This window comes from Hemibagrus wyckioides, linkage group LG09 (assembly GCF_019097595.1).
Source record: "Hemibagrus wyckioides isolate EC202008001 linkage group LG09, SWU_Hwy_1.0, whole genome shotgun sequence".
Lineage (NCBI taxonomy): Eukaryota > Metazoa > Chordata > Actinopteri > Siluriformes > Bagridae > Hemibagrus > Hemibagrus wyckioides.
The window spans coordinates 30,168,157-30,180,466 of NC_080718.1; the positions used below are offsets into that span (position 1 = coordinate 30,168,157).

The window sequence follows — 12,310 nt, forward strand, 5'->3', positions numbered from 1 at the left end:
ATGTGTGTGTGTGTGTGTGTGTGAGTATGTATATATGTGTGTGTGTGAGTATGTATATGTGTGTGTGAGTATGTATATGTGTGTGTGTGTGTGAGTATGTGTGTGTGTGTGAGTATGTATATGTGTGTGTGTGTGAGTATGTATATGTGTGTGTGTGTGAGTATGTATATATGTGTGTGTGTGAGTATGTATATATGTGTGTGTGTGTGTGTGTGTGTGTGTGTGTGTGTGTGTGTGTGTGTGTGTGTGTGTGTGTGTGAATGCACTGCACTTATGTAATCAGCATGATGTACAGGTGACTGAACAGTGAAAGAGCTAAACTCTGATCCAGCAGGGGGCGCCTTAAAGGTTTTGAGTGTCTTCTTGTTTCTTCAGTAAATCAAGCTAATGATATAAAAAGTAAGATAACAGCAAAGTAACAGAACTGCCTTGAGCAGACAATTACGAACCCACATCATCTAAAAAGCCTGTGATGACCAGCTGGTTGTTTAGGAAAGCTGGACAGAGGCACAAATGACCGGAGCAGCGCCGGGCGACATCTTTTTCCTCAAAGTCAGCACTTCTGTTAGTTGTATTACTGAATAATTCATGAGTTCTTAAACCCAAACACATCCCTGTAACCCCTCACAGACCAAGCCATTATATCTCCACATGTCCATAACAAAACTGTGGAAGTTAAATCTCTCGAGTCGTATAAAGAGTTATTTTATCACGAGCTCCAGTCAACATGCACTAAATACTGCAAGTGTGTGAATGGGGTTTTGTTCTAAACCTTGGTGTGTTACTCCTGTGTGTGATGACAGATATTTCTGACTAGTCAAAGACATTTCTACTGTTTACAATCTGCATCCAAAATTGATGAACAAACCTCCAGCACAGTCGTAATGTGTTTAAAATAAAATGTGAAAACGTGACACTTTAATTCAGCGTGTAATCTGCTGCTATGAAAACACTGAGGTGTGATGACTACATTTTTTTACTTAATAAACATCAGCCTTTTTATCCATTTCTGGTTACACTTGATGAAAGACGTTCCTCACCTGCTGTATCCGGTCCATGGGAGGTGTGAGGTATCCTGGAGGCACTGAACTGATCTGGAGAGTCACGGTATCTACAGAGATTACAATAAACAACATCATTTACTGAACAAACCGCTCACACTCCACTGTCATTCATTTACTCTCCTCTCACTAAACATCACACATTTTATCTCTACCTGTGTGTGTTAATAAACACTCTAAATCTCTGACCAGGCGTGTTCACAGATCGTTTACATTTAGCCACACCCATCAATCTGCATAAAGCTCACAGATCATTTATATTTAGCCATGCCCACAAATCTCCATAAAGCTAACAAATCATTTATATTAGGCCACACCCACAAATCTCACAGTGATCGACTACTAAATCCTAAATCTACCAGTAAGGCAGCTTAGCCACTGCAGCTCACACACACACACACATACATACACACACACACGCACACGTTATCTCCTGCTCCACCCTTCTAAAGGGTGCCATTACTTTTGTCCTGATGGAGAAAAATTATTTATCTTACAAATTTTTTTCCTGTCATGAACGCTGCGTGTCTCGTGTGTCATTAACGGTGTGATGGAGCGATGAATTAATTTTGCTCAGACTTTATTCAAGAAATTTCTTTGTTAAAGAAAATCTGTGCTAAAAAATTACACTTCTGGTTCCTTCGTGGATCTTTTCAAGTCCCACAAAGGCTTTAGATCCTCCATGAAAAGAAGGATTGGAAAGAATAATTAGAGGAGCAACCTGTCATACCCACCTCACCCTCCACACTACCCCCACCCCTCCCCCCTACACGGGGTATTTAGTTGCTCAATAGGTGATGTGTGTAAAGATTAAGAACAGAAAGTTAACGGATCTCGGCAGCACAGGGCGGAGCCACCGTGTGTCCACAACCGCCACCATCTACATGTCTGGGGCAGATCCCGGATCCGAGAGCGGGATTCCGGGCCGAGTTCTAATAAACATCGGAGTCATTAGCCTGTCAGTCTCACTGAATCAGTGCTGTAATCTCTCCAAACCACTCGATCACTCGGATTACTGCTCTTACACTCAGGTACAGCTTCAGCCTCCAACCTCCACTTAGAAAAATATCTATCTATCTATCTATCTATCTATCTATCTATCTATCTATCTATCTATCTATCTATCTATCTATCTATCTATCTATCTATCTATCTATCCATCCATCACAATATTTTTTGTCCCTTGTTACACTACCATATCAAATAAACACGAAATAAGCAAACCTTAGCAAGGCTTCAGCTAACTATTTTACAGGAATTCATTCATTGACAAAGTGTTCTTTTAATTGCATATATCTAGGCATATCTTTGATTAAATAAAATTAACACTAAATCCTTAAAATGTATTTTTATTAAGTAGCATAATTATTTTTTAATTTAATACTTTCAATGATGTGAATAAAAAAAGTTTTGTATTAAGTAAATAAATAAATTACCTAGAAATAAATGAGAATTTTTTGTATTAATTGGTGGAATATGAAAATTTATTTGTATTTATTTCCTCAAAAAACTGGAAAAATCCCAAAAATAATTTTTCATGTCTTAATTAAATAAATGTATTTTTATTAAGTAGCATAATTATTTTTAAGCTTAATATTTTTATTGATTCAGTGAATAAAACAATATTTGTATGACATAAACAAACAAATAAATAAATAACCTAGAAAATATTTTTTTTAATTGGCAAAATTAATTTTTATTTGTTGGCAAAATCCCCCAAAATATTTTTTCAGGTCTTAATTAAATAAATTTATTTTTGTTAAGTAATTTTCTTAATTTTATTGATTTGGTGAATAAAACAATATTTGTATTAAATAAATAAATAACTTAGAAAAAAAATAGAATTTTTATTAATTGGTGGAATATGAACAATTATTTGTATTTTCTTAAAAAAATTTTTGTTATCCAAAAAATTTATCTTTATTTGTTGGCAAAATCCCCAAAATAATTTTTCATGTCTTAATTCTATTTCTTATTCAGTTCCAAAATCCAAAAATTAAATATTAATTAAATTAATTTTAAAAAAATTCTGTAAAATATTAATTGATGTAATACTAAATAATATTTATTAATTTAATTTAATGAATTTAGATGAAACTTGTGTGTACAGACGCATGCTCTAATCCACAGTCATATAAATACAGTGTAAAATATTTATCTTCTGGTCATTAGCAGGCTTGTGGTCAGTCAGAACAATGACCCGAAGATGAGTAGAAATGATGTGTGAGATGACACACACACACACACACACACGCTGATTAGACACCAGACATACGTAAAGTTCATGAAGGAAAAAACTCTCATCCCTGCTAGCTTGGAAGCGGTTATACTAATCCTTTACAGTCGCTAGTTTGATGAGGAGGAGGAAATGCGCGGTGGTGTTCAGACTGAGAAACACCAACAGTCCAAACACCACCTAGCTGGAAATATTCATCTTCTAGCAGGAGAGTGGGAGAGAATAACCTCAAAGATCTAGCTAAGATCGGAGATTAGCTTTAAAGCCTGAACAAAGCTAGCAATGAAAACACAGCCAGCTAATTTTTAAGTTCAACAACTAACATTACAGAAAACTCACAAAGCTAGCTAGTGAAATCTAGCCGGTTAGCCACCTAGCATGTTTTTCAATATATTAGGCTGCTAGCATGCTCTGATTGTTTAGGAGAAGGTGTTTGGTGATATTTCTAATTAGCAGAGGATGTAAGGATGCTACTTTAGCAATCACCTCTAGTGCAGCTAGCTAATTTGAGCTAACTGTATATTTAAATCAATAATCCCAACATTACTTCAGGACAGTACGACTTCTGCTCAGATAGTTTTTAAGAATAAACTCTTTCAGCTTAGTTGGCCAAGTGCCTAAACCTAGCATTGTGATCATTAGCTTGTTATTTCTTTAGCAGTAGATACTAAACTTCAGAAGCTAGTCAATTTTAGCTTCATGTTACATAGTGTGTATCATGTACAGACTCTAGTGTACTAGCTAGCTTTAGCCCTGTGTGTGAGATGAGACTGAGGTGGAGATGTGAGGCGAGGCGGTGAGGTAAACGTGTAGAGTCCTGCGTTACCGTGGGGATCAGTGACTTGGACAGGGTAGTTGGACTTCAGAGAGCGAGACTGAGGAGAAAAAAGACAAGAAAAAAAGAGTCACACTTTTTTATCCATCTTACATACACACACACACACACACACACACACACACGCACACGCACGCACACACGCACACACACACGCACACACACACGCACACACACACACCTGACACTGACTCTGTATTCCTCTGATCCCTCTTTTCCCCCTCAGGTGTGTTTGAACAGATAAGAGGCTAGTGAGATGAGCAAACACTTTCAGGCTAATGAGATGAGGACAAGCTGAAACACATCTCCATTCCAGTGCAGCACAAAGACCTGACTCACCGCCTCCAACCGCCTCCACTCACCACCTCCAACCGCCTCCACTCACCACCTCCAATCGCCTCCACTCACCACCTCCAATCGCCTCCACTCACCACCTCCAACCGCCTCCACTCACCACCTCCAACCGCCTCCACTCACCACCTCCAACCGCCTCCACTCACCACCTCCAACCGCCTCCACTCACCAGCTCTTACCGCCTCCACTCACCGCCTCCAACCTCCTCCACTCACCCCCTCAACTCACAGCCTGCTCTCAGAGCCTACACTGACTGCCCCCACCCACTCAACCCCACTCACTACATTCGCTCAATGCCTTCACTCACCATCTCCACCCACTGCCTCCACTCACCTTCATCACAGCCTCCACCCACTGATTCCACCCTCCACCTCCAGCCACTCACAGCCGCCACTCTTTTTTTTATTAAAGCTGTTATATGAATAAATAGATTCAGTAAAACTTCGTACCGTGTCTGTAATGAAGCTGCTGGGATCAACATCCTCAACCGGCTCTGAGGTGATCCTCTCTGTGAACGACCACACACACACACACACACACACACACACACACACACACACACACACACACAGGGAACTGTAGAGTCATGAGTTTCGCTTCACCTCCATCCTGTAACTTTGTGACCAGTGTGAGAAATTATAAAAAGGAAAACGTTCTCTAATGTTCTAACAGCAGATTAATTCCTCGTGTTTTATCAGGTAGCTGAAAGGAAACACATGATGAAGTGTGGAGGTTCTGAAGGAGCTGCTGAGTGTATGGTCCACGGTCTCAGAGATACACAGAGGAATCACACTGATTCTAATCTGATTATCATCAGGACCAGGATCAGATCCTCTAATCTCCACACACTGTGCAGTTTCCTCCATCATCATGGACTTCCTTCTCTCTCCATACTGTACAGTGCTGATACATAGCTCACTGAACTTCTCTGCTTGGTTTTCAGGAAGTGGAGGTGTTCTTCTTGTTCTTCTGTGACTTAAACCTGCAGATGAACTGATTAGACTTTAGATTGGATCCAAACAGGGTCATGGACACAGCAAGGTCATATGTCTGATATCCAATAGCTTCCTTCCTGTTCTGTTGTACACGGTACTAAGGAGAAGGTGTAGATGTGTCTGTGGTAATATTCCTGTCCACATGTTCTACTGGTTTGGTTTATTCCTTGAGTACGGTTCTCTCCTGGAACTGCTCTGAAGACCTCTGAAGGTTGCTTCTAGAGCTGAACTCTAGGTTATCATCAATCTAAACCCTGCTTTCACCCCGGAAACCCTTCTTCTGCTCTGAAGCACGTTCAGCATATACACAAATCTGCAGATAAGTAGAAGCTTCCTCCAGGGTTTAGGAATGTACAGTGTGAAAGGTCAGATTATGAAGATTGAGGGTTAAAGAACATCAGCATCATCATGATTTGAGTCAAACGAAGAACTTTCTGATGGACGATGGACCGGTTCCTGACCCATCAGCGCTGCTCAGATAGTGATGATGTGTGCAGGAGACATGAACATGGGTGGAGTCCACTCTACAGTCCACTCTGGAAATCCACCCGGATTCAGTGTCCTGTTGAGACGACGTGTGCGCTGCAAGTGTGTGTGTGTGTGTGTGTGTGTGTGTACTGTTCCATTCTATTCTATTCTACCCATATGCAAATGATCTCTGTGATTAAATGAATATGCAAATGAGTATTGTCTGGTGACTTCTCGTGAACTTCTCAGCGACTCCTGAAGAGAGTTTATACAACCCCCGAGACAGCAAACACACAGAGGCATCCTGTTTTTTTCTCTGAAACAAGAGAGATGGACTGGTCGTCTTTTTTTTCCCTCCATTTTAAAGAAAGCCTCTCAGATGAACGGTGACTCCTGAAATCAGGCCCTCATTGTTTCTCGGAGGAGGAGAGGGAATGCAGCGGCATGTAGCAGCACGCTCAGGATGAACTTGAGGAGATGAAATGAAAACCACATCATAATATACGACTGCAGGGCTGCCCGTGCGCACACACACACACACACACACACACGGCCACCCATACACACCCAGTTACAGGAAAAAATGTGTGCATTAATAAGAGACAACGATTTTAACGATTACAGAAAAGGCGAGTGTGAGCCTCACACACACACACACACACACTCACACAGCCTCAGGACAGTGACATGCATTAAACACACAAAAAATTTAAATATCATGTTCTCAATCCTACACCTGATTCATCCTTTTTATTTTTTATTTCTAATAATAATAAGAAATAATAATAATAATAATAATAATAATAATAATAATAATAATAATAATAATAATAATAATAATAATAATATTCTTCCTTTCTGAGACACAAAGAAACAAAGTGCTCATGTTCTCCAGACCTGGACCTGGAGCTCTGAGGAGACCTTCTCTTCTCCTTTCTAAAGCCTGCTGATGTTTTAAAGATCTGTGAGGAATGGAACTCCTTCACTATAAAAAACACATGTAAGTGTTCCTGTCCCCCGAAAACAGAGAGAATCGCTGACATGAAGAAGAAGAAGCTTTCTGAAACCATGACTCTTATAACGTGTGTCATCTAGACCAGGGGTAGGCAAGTTCGGTCCTAGAGAGCCGCAGTCCTGCAGATTTCAGCTCCAACCCTAATCAAACACACCTGAACAAGCTAATCAAGGTCTTCAGGATTACTAAGGCTACAGGCGGGTGAGTTTTTTTTTCAGGGCTGGAGCTGAAATCTGCAGGACTGCGGCTCTCTAGGACCGAACTTGTCTACCCCTGGTCTAGATGACGAAGACTGGTTTAAAAGCTAGATGAATAAGAATGGTTTAAAGAAGCTAGATGATGAAGGTTGGTTTAAAGAAGCTAGATGATGAAGGTTGGTTTGAAGAAGCTAGATGATGAAGGTTGGTTTGAAGAAGCTAGATGATGAAGATCAGTTTGAAGGATCATTAAACATTATTCAGAATGATTTCTCCTGATCATATCTCATAAAACAAAAGAAGACGTAACCTCTGACAGGTTAATGGTGTTCTGCTGTTCTATTCACACATTTATACACCGATTCTGAGCTCATTCGTGGGCGGAGCTTATAATCATAGAAAAAAAAAATACAGCTTGTTACATGTTACTATAGAAACTGTAAAGAAGTGTAAACTCCTCTGTCCTGAAGATGTGGAGAACTTTGAGCTCCAGCTTCACCACTGACTGATACACAGTGAAGTGAAGAACAGAAACAACACAAAGTCATGAGGAAATGTTCCGAATCAGAACCTACTCCTCTAACACACCTGTGTGTGAACCTGAGGAAGGAATTTAATCATGTCCTGATGAACCTCAGCATTAACATCACTGTGAAGTTTCAGAGCTGACCTTAGCTAACATCACACACACACACATGTAGCTAGCTTAGCTAAGTGTAACTCACTGACAATATTTCACATCAAAATTTACTGTGACAGAAAGTGAGAGCGGGAAGTGGGCGCGGCTTCCGAGAGTTCAGAACTCCCAATCACCTGTCAATCATTCCAGACTCACATGCTGATTGGATCATAAGCTGTTTTTATTGTGAAGGGTTTCTAAGAGAGAACACGTTCTAGCGTACTCACATGGTGACATGCAGAACTCCTACACCAAGTATGTGAAGATTAACAGGTCAGAGGATCTAGTCTAATCTAAAGTAATCTAATCTAATAAATGTGACAGGATGTTGTGGATCCACTGATATATTGTGTAGCAGTGATAATATCATTAGTCTGTAATGTTACTGTAATAAACATTATTATTATTATTATTATTATTATTATTTACAGCCAGCATCTAAAGTGTGTTTAATACTTAAACAATCTCTGTTTGTTCAGATCATAACTTTTTCATGTTAGCAAGAAACAAAAAACTCCTTTGTCCTGAAATGAAAATTTCACGTTCGGTTCCTGAGGTAGTTCTGAAGTCTCCAGCAGAACCCTCACACCTCACAGAACCCTCACACCTCACAGAACCCTCACATCTCACAAAACCCTCACAGAACCCTCACACCTCACAGAACCCTCACACCTCACAGAACCCTCACATCTCACAGAACCCTCACAGAACCCTCACACCTCACAGAACCCTCACATCTCACAGAACCCTCACACCTCACAGAACCCTCACAGAACCCTCACACCTCACAGAACCCTCACATCTCACAGAACCCTCACAGAACCCTCACACCTCACAGAACCCTCACATCTCACAGAACCCTCACATCTCACAGAACCCTCACAGAACCCTCACACCTCACAGAACCTTCACAGAACCCTCACACCTCACAGAACCCTCACACCTCACAGAACCCTCACACCTCACAGAACCCTCACATCTCACAGAACCCTCACACCTCACAGAATCCTCACAGAACCCTCACACCTCACAGAACCCTCACATCTCACAGAACCCTCACAGAACCCTCACACCTCACAGAACCCTCACACCTCACAGAACCCTCACACCTCACAGAATCCTCACAGAACCCTCACACCTCACAGAACCCTCACACCTCACAGAATCCTCACAGAACCCTCACACCTCACAGAACCCTCACACCTCACAGAATCCTCACAGAACCCTCACATCTCACAGAACCCTCACAGAACCCTAACACCTCACAGAACTCTCACATTTCACAGAACCCTCACACCTCACAGAACTCTCACATCTCACAGAACCCTCACATCTCACAGAACCCTCACAGAACCCTCACATCTCACAGAACTCTCACACCTCACAGAACCCTCACATCTCACAGAACCCTCACACCTCACAGAACCCTGACAGGACCCTCACACCTCACAGAACCCTGACAGAACCCTCACATCTCACAGAACCCTCACACCTCACAGAACCCTCACATCTCACAGAACCCTGACAGAACCCTCACACCTCACAAAACCCTCACATCTCACAGAACCCTGACAGAACCCTCACACCTCACAGAACCCTCACACCTCACAGAACCGTCACACCTCCTATAGCTGAGAGTTTCACTGTGAGAAAAGACCTCACGGAATACCCTTTTGATAAGAACTTTTACCTACAGAGAAAACCTGAATAATGTAGAACCTTCATTTCGTTTCAGTAGGTTTCAAGTAGAACCTTAAATCTAACTCAGGGAACTACACATAGAACCATAACAGGATGTGTACAGGTAAGGAATCTGATGTTCCTCACTGTGGAAATGATTTTCTCTTCAGTTCTGAAGACATGAAGAGGCGAATACTTCAGGTGTCAGCTTTCAGCTTCACGCAGACCTCATAATAACCATCCTGTCTTCCGTCTAGACGTACTGCAGGGGGTTGTGTACGCTCTGTGTGTGTGTGTGTGTGTTGGATTTATTCTGTATCTGTCATATACTCAAACTGTAATCTTTAAATTTTTAAACACATTTAAAAACGTGAAATCACGGCGTGAAATTTAAATGTCCATTTAATGCAGTGTCCAGCTTTTCCTCGACTATGCTGCATATCAGTCAGAGGTGAAGCTGGAAGTTGAAGTTCTCCACATCTTCAGGACAGAGGAGTTTACACTGCTGTGTGTTTCTCAGTAACATGAGCAGCTGAGATTATTCTCTTATTAACCTGAAGAGAGAGAATAAAGAGAGACTGCTGAGGGGACGAGTGTTTATAGCTGAAGAGAGAATAAAGAGAGACTGCTGAGGGGATGAGTGTTTATAGCTGAAGAGAGAGAATAAAGAGAGACTGCTGAGGGGATGAGTGTTTATAGCTGAAGAGAGAGAATAAAGAGAGACTGCTGAGGGGACGAGTGTTTATAGCTGAAGAGAGAGAATAAAGAGAGACTGCTGAGGGGACGAGTGTTTATAGCTGAAGAGAGAGAATAAAGAGAGACTGCTGAGGGGATGAGTGTTTATAGCTGAAGAGAGAATAAAGAGAGACTGCTGAGGGGACGAGTGATTACAGCTGAAGAGAGAGAATAAAGAGAGACTGCTGAGGGGACAAGTGTTTATAGCTGAAGAGAGAGAATAAAGAGAGACTGCTGAGGGGATGAGTGTTTATAGCTGAAGAGAGAGAATAAAGAGAGACTGCTGAGGGGACGAGTGTTTATAGCTGAAGAGAGAGAATAAAGAGAGACTGCTGAGGGGATGAGTGTTTATAGCTGAAGAGAGAGAATAAAGAGAGACTGCTGAGGGGATGAGTGTTTATAGCTGAAGAGAGAGAATAAAGAGAGACTGCTGAGGGGACGAGTGATTACAGCTGAAGAGAGAGAATAAAGAGAGACTGCTGAGGGGATGAGTGTTTATAGCTGAAGAGAGAGAATAAAGAGAGACTGCTGAGGGGATGAGTGTTTATAGCTGAAGAGAGAGAATAAAGAGAGACTGCTGAGGGGACGAGTGTTTATAGCTGAAGAGAGAGAGAATAAAGAGAGACTGCTGAGGGGACGAGTGTTTATAGCTGAAGAGAGAGAGAATAAAGAGAGACTGCTGAGGGGATGAGTGTTTATAGCTGAAGAGAGAGAGAATAAAGAGAGACTGCTGAGGGGATGAGTGTTTATAGCTGAAGAGAGAGAATAAAGAGAGACTGCTGAGGGGATGAGTGTTTATAGCTGAAGAGAGAGAATAAAGAGAGACTGCTGAGGGGATGAGTGTTTATAGCTGATAGAGAGAGAATAATGAGAGACTGCTGAGGGGACGAGTGTTTATAGCTGATAGAACACAAGACTCTACAGTAAGTTATTCACTTCTTAATACACCTAGTGACCAAACACGGGAACTACAACAGACGAGTGTTAATAGAAGGCCTTTAGGGTAGGAAGTGCACTGCCCCATGCCCCGGGGTAAAAGCAGAGAACAGGATGGTGAATCACAGGGTTGCCAGATATTTTTACACTGTATTATTGGAAATACTCATCCCCCAGAGATCTTATTTCATAAGGAATAATCAGAATTCATTTATATACACACACAAAACATCGTTACTACACAACACTGAAGAGCTACACAACAGCTACACTCTCACACACACAGGAAGTGGTCATATATATATATTATTGCTAATTATTATTATTAATAATGATAATGACTGCATTATTAAAAATATTTCTAATTAGCTAGCTGGTATTGATACTGAACACATGATAACCTACTATATAATAATCATGTAATGTCACATAATATAATAAATAACGATTCATTAAATAATAATAATAATAATAATAATAATAATAGTTGCTGCATGTCCAGTCCCCGGTGTTGCTCTGACCAGTAAAGTGCAGGTTTTAGTGCAGTGCGCGTGAGTAGAGGAGTTGAGAGAGTTTGGTGACTCACCGAGCGGCTCGTGCAGCGCGTGTACACTGGTCATTTTCAGAGAGAGAGAGAGAGAGAGAGAGAGAGAGAGAGAGAGAGAGTGAGTGAGAGAGAGAGAGAGATCCGGTACCGAGTCCTTCCACACTCAGCTCTAAGCAGCACTGCAGCAGGAGGAGAACAACACCGGGGGGCGTGAGGAGCAAACACTCATCACTTCCTGTGGCTTACCGGTGAACTGTGATTCATTGAAAGAATCGGTTCTTTTAAACGACTCGTTAAATGTGAATCTCTGACTTTAAATATGCTTCATAAATACAAATGAATTGATTTTATTATTATTATTATTATTATTATTATTATTATTATTATTATTATTATAGTAACCTTTTGGGTGTGTGGATACTTTACAAGTTGACACCAAAAAGATCGTCTTTTCACACTCCTGTTCTTGTGAGTCAATTCGCATTAAAGAGTCATTTGGACCAAAATGATTCATTTGGAATAGGTTCGTTTTTGGAAGGAATCGATTCACAAACCTAAATGAATGTAAAGGT

At 41.0% G+C, this 12,310-nt stretch overlaps 1 protein-coding gene across 1 annotated transcript in view; it reads right to left on the minus strand.

The window, feature by feature from the left end:
- The window catches only part of edaradd (EDAR-associated death domain), a 43,738-nt gene extending 31,807 nt beyond the window's left edge, over window positions 1–11,931 (minus strand). The window contains exons 1-4 of the mRNA XM_058399128.1: window positions 11,778–11,931; window positions 4,936–4,994; window positions 4,124–4,172; window positions 1,041–1,111 (exon numbers count right to left, since the gene is read on the minus strand). Of these exons, the coding sequence (XP_058255111.1) occupies window positions 1,041–1,111; window positions 4,124–4,172; window positions 4,936–4,994; window positions 11,778–11,811 (213 nt within the window). The 5' untranslated portion in view covers window positions 11,812–11,931. The remainder of the gene's footprint in view (window positions 1–1,040; window positions 1,112–4,123; window positions 4,173–4,935; window positions 4,995–11,777) is intronic.
- Window positions 11,932–12,310: the final 379 nt, after the last annotated feature.